The 9,722-nt window shown below is 38.9% G+C and overlaps 1 protein-coding gene across 2 annotated transcripts in view; it reads left to right on the top strand.

Annotated features, from left to right (window-relative positions):
- LOC144654277 (uncharacterized) overlaps positions 1-6,068 on the top strand; it is a 136,366-nt gene extending 130,298 nt beyond the window's left edge. For both annotated transcript variants that reach the window (XM_078514369.1, XM_078514368.1), the window contains exon 2: positions 1,239-6,068. In XM_078514369.1, the coding sequence (XP_078370495.1) occupies positions 1,239-5,623 (4,385 nt within the window). In that variant the 3' untranslated portion in view covers positions 5,624-6,068. The remainder of the gene's footprint in view (positions 1-1,238) is intronic.
- Positions 6,069-9,722: the final 3,654 nt, after the last annotated feature.

Raw genomic sequence — 9,722 nt, forward strand, 5'->3', positions numbered from 1 at the left:
ATTTGTGAAAGGTTTAACGCTTCTTTATTATATACAGGTAGGGTCAAAGGCTAAGGAGGGGAAAAGGGAGGGAAAATCAACCTCGTTCCTAGGGTCTCCCTCTCCCCGCCCACAAGACCTCGTTCGCGTTTCAAGGAATCCAAGAAAGCTTCACTCATTCCATATATCTATGTATTGAGGTATTTTGTACATTTTTGCGTCATTTTTGGGGATGTTTGAGAGGCGATAGTTTTCTCAAAGGTTTGGTAAAATTTAGACAATAAGAAATATTGAAAATTTAATGTGATTTTAAAATTAGAATTTGAAGTTGGTAGACAACCAGGAGTGCTCTTGCATGGGGGTCAACTGTCTTAAAATTTTACTTAAATTTAGGTAGGACCCATCTTTAGGTGGCTTATAATGGGTTTCAGTATTTCTCAGTCCTTATACTTTGGGTCAGTACTACAATTCTTCATCAATTGCTATTACAGTAATGGTATGAAACAAATGTCCAATCAATGGTCAACAAGTTGTGATCATTTTCTTGACAATAGTAGTTACCCGATAAAGAGTTGTAGGCTGTCTCATCAAAGTGTAATGGCTGGAAAATACCGAAAAGCGTACGGCCTTCAGGTGAAACCCCGCCTTAAAGTATTGCTAAGTGTTAAAAATTTATATTTTCTAGTCGTCTAGTGCAATCGTTTATTTGTATTGTGTGACAGTACATTTTTAAATTGAGACCATTATGTCATTAAGTAATAATGCAGTCTTGACAACATTCTAGATATTATGTTATGCACACTAATATAGCTCATGCAAACCGTGTGACTTACGCAAACTCAGTCGGACTGACTTTTACTTAAGTAACTGCTTCGTGGTTTTTGCTGTACTGAACCCTGCCTTTCAAGTCAATTAAGCGGATAGTTAATTATTAACTCGCCGATTTTAAGCTTCTCATGCTTCTTGTTAGCATTTAAAAAACCGGTTACACGAATTCGCTCTAATATGAGGCTAATGCAGGGGTTTCAGGGAACAAGGGAAGATAGCCGTTAACTTTTTGGGAACATGAGAACAAATGAAAAGGAAAACTGGGAACACGGGCACAAAAGTATATTTTAGGGAACAAGGAACACCAAAATCGAAAAAATACGTTCGGGGAATACGGGATCACAAGGAAAATTTTGTTGGGAACAAGGGAACATGATAATAATGATAATTTTTCAGGTCTACACTTAATTAATTAATTTTCAAAATTTCAGGTGCAGAAAGCTCTCAACTTGAAAGTGTTTATGTCTCACTTTATGGGCAAGACTGTAATTATTGCGGTTCGCAGGGTCACCCCTGTAAGTCCATTGCTCAAGCTGTTCGTCAAGTGCACGCGGGCGGAATAATTTTTCTCGACGGAAGTGGAACAGACAAGCATCCTTTCAACTGTGCAAGCAGTCTTCCTGATCAGGGCTTTCATCCAGGCGTTAACATCAACAAGAATTTGACTATGAAGGGCTTGTACTCCACGCCTCACGTTTTCTGTGTGGAAGGATTTCATTTTCAGAAAACAAATGACGAACAGCAAACATTAAGGTTCGAGTTGTCAGGGATCGCTTTTTGGCAAACAAATCTCACTTTTGAAAATTGCAGCCATGTCAAAATTGTCAACTGTTCTTTCCATAACACTCCAAGAGCTTTGAGCATTCGAATAGAAAGCATGACAACTTTTCGGCTGGATATTCAAGGATTTTCAACTTTTTACAATAATTCCCACTGTATCCACCTCCTTTTACTCGATAATGTCGGGAAAAAAAGTCGTCGCTTTGTTGGCATTAATATCAGTGGTACACATTTCAAACAGAATGGATTGTATAGCGTAAAGCGCTTTGAAAGAGGAGTTTTAAAGATAGTATCCAGCAAGCATAAAGTTTTAAAACAGATAGATATTCGTGTGTCCTGCGAGAAAGTCAAGTGCGTCAAAAACCAAGGTCCTTTCATGAATCTCAAAGCTATAACTGCGGTTACAAATGAGACGTACAAAGATATGGAGCTGAATTTTAACAGGTTACCTTCCTGGAAGAATTCATTGAATAAAAAACAGAAGCACACTGTGCCAAGTTTGTATTTCTCACAAGCGAGAAAAACCCGCGCAAAGTTCGTCAACTTGAAGTGCAATAATAATCCGTCTGTGCAGTGCATCAAAGTTCAGTCTGTTGAGGCAAATATAGATATTCAAGACTCCTATTTCTACAAGCAGTCTGCGATGAAAATAGCCAGCTCGTGCTTGTCAGTCGAGGCCTTTATTGGTGCGTCATTAAGAATTTTAAACACTACGTTCTCGAATAATGAAGCTGACTTCAGCGGATCGCTTTTCGTTGATAGCCCCGGTGGGATTTTGTATATCAACCTTACGAACGTTAGATTTAGTAAATGCAGCGCAAACAGGTACGGGTGTGCAATAACAGTTGGAAAACCCTCGTGGGCTGGACATCATAAAGAATCGTGGCCGGAAAAGTTATTCTTTAACCTACAAAATGTAACGATTGAGCACTGGGGAGGAAAATCCAAATGGACCAAATGCGCAGCTATTCATATTTTGCTAAAAGGCGGAAAAGTAACAGCAGAGGAGACCAAGTTTCATAATAAAACACAAAAAACACTCGGCGCTTTGCGAGTGCTTAACACTGGAGGGAAAACTAAGGTAACCGTTTCAAAATGCAGTTTCATAGACAACGCTGCAAAAGCATTCCCAAAGAACAGATTCAAATTTATTCAGATAGTGGCATTCAACAGTAATGCAGGAATTGTGACGCTTGCAGACAGCTTGATAGTCAGCAAACCAAAAAATAAGGAAGGTTTATTTATAAGTCCTAAATATCGCTTTAAACTGGTTAACATTACATTGATCGGGTTTAGTTACGGTCTCCATGTAAAGTCATCATCACCCAAAAATACTTCATTTCCAGTCGATATCTTAATTGATAATTGCACTTTTAAAAATAACGTTTATGACATGTTGTTGACTATTTGTAATCCAACATCTGTCCAAGTTATCATCAGAAACACAAATTTTACCAGCAGTAGTAAGGAAATTGTGGAAAATAACGGCAGAGGCTATGCTGTTCGCCTCCATATTCCACCACTAACACACATCACTTCTTCAAAGGCCGACATCGAACTTGACAATAACATATTTAACTCAAGACCTTCCAGTCATTTTGCTCTTTTCTTCGAAGGAGAAAAAAACGTCACAATACGACGCACGCAATTTCGGAACTGTGTCAATGCCCATCGATTTTGGTGGTTTGCCGGGAATGCATATTTTTACGAGACTGCCACTGGTGCCATTTCGATTTTAACAAACCCAGACAAATCGTGGCAACTGGGCTGCGTTCGGCCAAACGCCACCCATGAGATTCACCCATCATGGAATTACGACACTTTCGTGGTATTTGAGGATACCACCTTTGTGGAAAACGTAGGGTTGGCTGCTGGAGCTGTCTATGTTAGTAACGGTTTCACCAAGTTTCGAAGATGCACCTTTCACGACAATTTTGGTACTTACCGGACTGGACATGTCTATTCCGCGTATGGAACTGGTCGAGTGGATTTTGAAGATTGTTCATTCTCGAGAACAAAGAAAAACGTGAAATTTTCTAACACAACATTTAATAATCCCACGTTTCTTTATTCCGAAAGTGGAGGACCTTTAAAGCTCAAAAACACATCTTTGACCTCGCTGTATTTTGACAGGAATTCCAATCCGGCCTTGCTTGACATCTCTAGCGGAGGATATGTTGAGATGGACGAGACATCGAAGTTGCAGTGTAGCGAAGGGCAAGAACTGTTATTCGAAAATGCCACACACATTATATACACTGAGAAAAACAACAGCGTTTGCCAAATAAATGTGACTGTCTTGAGGTATTCTTGCAGATCCTGCTACCCGGGTTATTACAGCCTCCAAAAGGGAGCTTCACGGGGTTTAACTGTAGCTACCGCTGTCCTCTGCCTGCCATGTCCTTTTGGATCAACCTGCATTCAAAGTAACATAGCTGCGAAACCAAATTTCTGGGGTTATCAATCTTCAAACCATCCACCTAAAGTGGAGTTTATTGCCTGTCCAGAACACTACTGTCCATCCGTTGAGTCAGCAAATTACAACAGTTGTAATGGTAACAGAAACGGCACCCTCTGTGGAAAATGCGCAGACGGATTCACCGAAACACTTTTCTCCGCCGAGTGCTGCCAATCTACAGAATGTAACAATTATACTGTGTGGATTTTGACAATATTGTTAACATTTGCACTGGTACTTTACCTTTTGAAAAAGCCTCCAATACTAAGTTTCCTTGGAACTCAGATTCTTTGGTTTAACAAAAGAGTAGAGAATCATTCAAGAGATGAGTTGGGCCTTGTTGAGGATTGTGAACATTCAGATAGTGGTTATATCAAAATTACCTTTTATTTCTACCAAGCTGCTGAGCTCCTGATGGTCGGATCTATAGAAGACTGTCTTCACAAAATACCGTTTATCTACATTGTTATTGCTGCTTTTAACTTCCAGGTTCGAACAATCAACAGAGGGATTGGATGTCCTTTTGTAGGGCTAACGGCTGTGACAAAGCAGTTGCTGTTGTCTGGTACAGTGGTTGTGACAATGACCGAAGTTGTCATCGTGTATGGTGTCCATGTCGTCATAAACATGATAAGAGGAAAAGAAAAACCAACCCTCATTCATTACATGGCTGTTGTTATGGAAGTGTTGCTCCTGGGATACGAACGGTTGGCAGAAACGTCCCTGACGCTAATGCACTGCGTCTCGATTGGATCTGGAAAGTGGCTGTTCATCGATGCAAACGTTCCATGTATGCAGTGGTGGCAGTATATTCTTCTTGCCTACATCATAGTGTTCGTTGGACCCTTCATCATTGTCCTTTACTATGGATCCTCCAAGCTTTACAGGGCTTCAATAACTACAAGTGAATTCCTCACTGCTTGCATGATTCCATTGCCATTTCTCATCTACTGGTTGGTTAAAGACATGTTGGCAAGAAGAAGAGGCGTTTCCACGAGTGTGCAAGTTGTCAACAAAGATGTTTTGGAAATACTTCATGGTCCTTTTCGTAAACCAAACGGTGATGATGAAGGAACACTCTACTGGGAGAGCGTGCTGATTGGTCGAAGATTCCTCCTCCTTGCATGTCAATCGTTCATAACGAATTTGATGTTGCGTATGGTTTGCATGGTTGCCGCATGCATTCTGATGACCATTCATCATGTTTTGATGAAGCCCTTTCGAAATCCATTGGCCAACAAAGCTGAAACTTTGTCCCTCACCGCTTTATCTATGATTGCTGTAATCAACCTGGCAAAGGCGACCCTGATCTCATTTGGGATCAGCATTGATGGACCCGAAATACCTTACTTTGAAACTCTGGAATGGTTTGAAGTCGTCGCCCTAGCATTTGTTCCAGCATTAGTGTCTCTTTTGGTCACTTTTGCGATCCTGTCCCAGCTGGCAAGGCTCCTGGTGTTTCTAGTCAAGAAATGCTATCATTCCTGCTGGAAGTTTCCTTCCCATTTATGGCTCATGGACCCTCTGAGGGAGCCTCTTTTGGACAGTGCTGAACAGAACAATGATGATGAGCCTTAAGACAGTTATTATGAAGTTGTTATAAGACCTGGCCAAACGTAGTCGAAAATGGACTCGAGTCAAAAACCTACGTTTTCTTTTCACTCCGTTTAGCTAGGACTCGTGCTCACTTTGGTTTGTTTCAAATTTGCAGGCGGCACATTATTCCATGTTTGACCTCGTACCCAATAAAAGTCAACTTAAGTTGATGAATCGTTCGTTTGGCCTTTATGCATTTGGGTAAAAAATATCGCTTAATTAAGTAAGTTGAACTGAAACCCAACGTATATTTTTAATCAAATTCTTTTTTGTTACCCCTACGCTTTTAGCGGTCGTTTGGAAAAATTAAGTGATAAAAGGATGAAGAAATAAATAAGCTAAGTAGGTCTCAGAATAGTGGTAAGAGAATTATCATCATAAGTATTATTTCTCGCACAAAGTCTTTAGAAGTGATTCCAGTTTTTTTTTAGTGCTTGACTGTATATTTGCTTGCCGATTAAAATTGTTATTTTTCCGTTAGTATTCTTGTATTCTTGGCTCTGCAACGAGATTTTATTCAAGTTATCGAAGGGAGTTAATTTGGATGTCTTAAACTCTTGTCCTACTTCGCATTCAACACTGTACAAACTCCTCAAGGAAATCCATATATAGGCCGGACTCATTGAAGGTCTTCAATCTAGCAGGGTTATTCTATTAGATGGTCTCACATATCTCACATGTCATTTGGTTTGTGTCATGATATTTTGTTAATTAAATCACGTAGGTTTAGGGGGTCCAAAATGTATACAATCTGTTTAAATGAAATTATTAAAATAATTAAAACCCTTTCTTTGAAAATATAGTCGAAACGACAACAAACGGGGCCATCAACGAAGGAAGGGGAAATTTACAAACAGAAATTAACAGTTCTTCAGCTCACCCATATCGTTTAAGCTGGGATATTCCTGACATACCCTCGTCTTTGTTGCGACCGCCAACAGCCGGACAGAAAACTTCGCTTGCCGTGACTTCAGAGTCGAGCGCTCATTTGCCGTTTTCTTCTGCTGCCGGGAATACAAGAAGTGGTCATGGTATGAAGAATGGCTCTGTTATATCGATTTGTGCGAAATGATTTTGTGGGATTTAATGTTTACACAATGATGGTGAATTGTATATATACATTAAGTTGTAGGAGAAAAGTGTAGGTTTATTAAGCAAAGGTTTTCCTTTATTGCTTTTGACAGAGTCATATATCAGATGGTGATCCGGCATTTGTTAGAGAAAATACAGTAAAAGAATAAAACAGTGAATATAATGATACACACGGCCTAGTTTAAATGCATACATTATGTAGTTCCGAAAATAACTTTACTGATGATTCGTTGCAATATCCCTCGACCTACTTTCGATCAGCGTACCCTAAAACTGAAAGGTTCGATAAAATAAATCTGTCGATCACATCGAGAATTGCAACAAATGTTATAATTTATACAAGAGGCGGGGAAATTAATTGTTGCTGTATTTAGTCGGTTTCAAACCAAGTTCCTTTCGTCTTCTGAATGGAATAACGATCACTTATTAATCGTTACTACTCTTCATAATTCTAAACAGGGAAGAAATCGAATCTAATTTGAAAAACTGAAGAAATTGGTGTCACTCGGTCGCAGTTTGTTGACGTGATTTATGTTTCAAGATGGCGTATTCGCCATTTTTTTTAGCGGTTCTGCTCGGCTTGATGCTGCCAAACAGGAATTCAGGTAAGTATAAAATAAAAGCTGAACGAGCTTAATTTATACAGCAGTAAGTTCAATTTCTTGATTCCACAATCTGTTTTATGGCAACTTTATTTCCGAATGTTCTGTCATTTTTTCAAATCAAAAGGCAACATCATTCTTAAAATGGAAGCTATCCCTTTCAGGATATGGTTCCTGAAGTCAGCAGCGATGTCTCTGGTCTTCTGATATCTTCAGCATATGATTCTATACAACACTGAAATTCTATTTTATATTTTTCTTATCATAGTTCACGGATAAGCTTAATTTGTCGAATTGATAGTTTTACTGCCTCAGCACCGATAAATTTAATTGTATTAACATGTCATTTATGAATATCCATTCGTGGGAAAGGATACGGAAATCATTTTATTAAATTTGATGGCGATGGTTTTTCTTGATCAGCTTTAATTTGAAAAAGGCCGAACTGAACTAAATATTTTAATTGTGCCGTTAAACTTCCTCAAACTGTTTATGTATAAGGCTCTTTGTGTTATTTAATTAAAACTGAAAGTTTTAAACACGTGGTGCTTAAACTAGTACAATAAATAAACTTTTCAAGTTCTGTGTTTTCTGACAGAAGTGTGACAATTCAACCTGCAGTTGCGTGACAGTGCTCCTAGAAATCCCCATTTGCTTTTAAAAGATTTCTTGCTGTTTCTATAGACCAAACAAACGGGATAAAAAAATATTAGTGTATTACTATTATTATGTTGGGGAAAGAGATTCTGAAACCGAAATATTAATCTGAAATCTTTCTGTAAATTGAATAATGCAACAGTTAACCCGTGCAAAATTTTAACTCTGCGTGTAACTTCAAACTTATTCAGGGAAAATTGACTAAATATTTGTGACCTTTGTCCTGAATTCACAGGTTATCGAAAGATATTTGACAACTAGTTTGTTGATAAACCTCTTTGCGTTCTTTGTGTTCGTCAGTGCTTCATCGAGTCTTACTGAATATCCTCAAGATCAAACTTGAGATCTGAATGAAGATGAGAGTCGATAAGAATTTGAATACAGTAGCTAGGTTCCCGATTTGCCGTAGCTCAAGGGAAAATAAAAATTAATTCAAGAAATCGGGGGTGGGGGGGGGGGGGGGGGGGGGGAGGGCGGAATTGCAGTGTTTGACTAAGAGAAGGGAAAACACTTTTGATTCAAGTTATGACGTGTTTCAAGAAATTGGGCTACGTCACGGAGAACGCATCTTGAAAAAACTGGCAAGTTTTTTCAAGTTGGTCGGTCGTAATCTGTCTTAATCTTTAAAAGTTCAAACCATTCTTGGATATTTTTACGTTTTCATTACTCCTTTGTTGTTTTTCTTCATTAGAAAAACCCTAATTTAAGGTTCCTTTATTCTGGAAGTCATCAGAAAAATGACTTTAATATCGTGACATTGCTCCTTTAAAAAAAACTAACAGGATTTGTTTGGAAACGTCGTTAATCAAAAATGTACTAAGTACAATTTTACAAAGATTCGTGCAAACTTCCATGTTCACTTTTACTTGAAAATGTGGATTATTGGCCTTATTGTTAAACTTTGTTTCCATTTCCGACAGTCCCACTCGCCAGAATGTTCTGCATTTTATTTTCTTAAGTATGAGTAGGCAATGCAAAGAGGCCTATGGAATAGGTGATAAGGAAATAGGAAGGCTCTTAGTCAGGAAAATAAATCGAACATAAAAAATTTCTTTCAGCCCCGATCATTGCTAGTTAACCAATTTGTTCAGGAATTCAACGTTGTTGTTCTTATTTCAGCTGCGCAAAACCGTAGCCGCACATCCATTTATGTTTCCCTGAGCGGGAGAGATTCCGAAAGCTGTGGTACAGCCTCTCAACCATGTAAGACCATCGCTAAAGCAGTTCATAAAGTGGACTGGGACGGACACATTTATCTTGATGGCACTGGGACCGAAAAAAACCCTTACCACTGTAACCTTGCAATGGCCCCTGAGCAACAGCCAGGAATTGTCGTTCGGAAAAGTGTGATTATGGAAGGTATGAAACACACACCATACATCGTCTGCACAAGTGGGTTCCTTTTTGCAAAGTCCACTAGTCAGGCACCAATGATTGTTTTATCTGGTATTATTTTTCTGAGGACGCCGCTCATGTTTCAAGATTGTGATTTAAAGATGTTCAACTGTTCTTTTCAAGATGCGTCCACGGCACTTAGTGTTCACATAACAAATAATGCAAGTAGGAATTTAAATATTCATAGGTCTTCGTTCATCAAGAACAACGTCTTATGTGTAGAAATTATTTTGCACAAGAATGTTCGGGGCCAGGATCAGTTTCTTATCATCAATATTAGCGAGACGAAGTTTTTGAATAACGGGTTCCCCAGACAACGGTTTGCAAGAGGTGTA

Source organism: Oculina patagonica, chromosome 5 (assembly GCF_052425735.1).
Source record: "Oculina patagonica isolate OP01 chromosome 5, crgOcupat, whole genome shotgun sequence".
Taxonomy (NCBI): Eukaryota; Metazoa; Cnidaria; class Anthozoa; order Scleractinia; family Oculinidae; genus Oculina; species Oculina patagonica.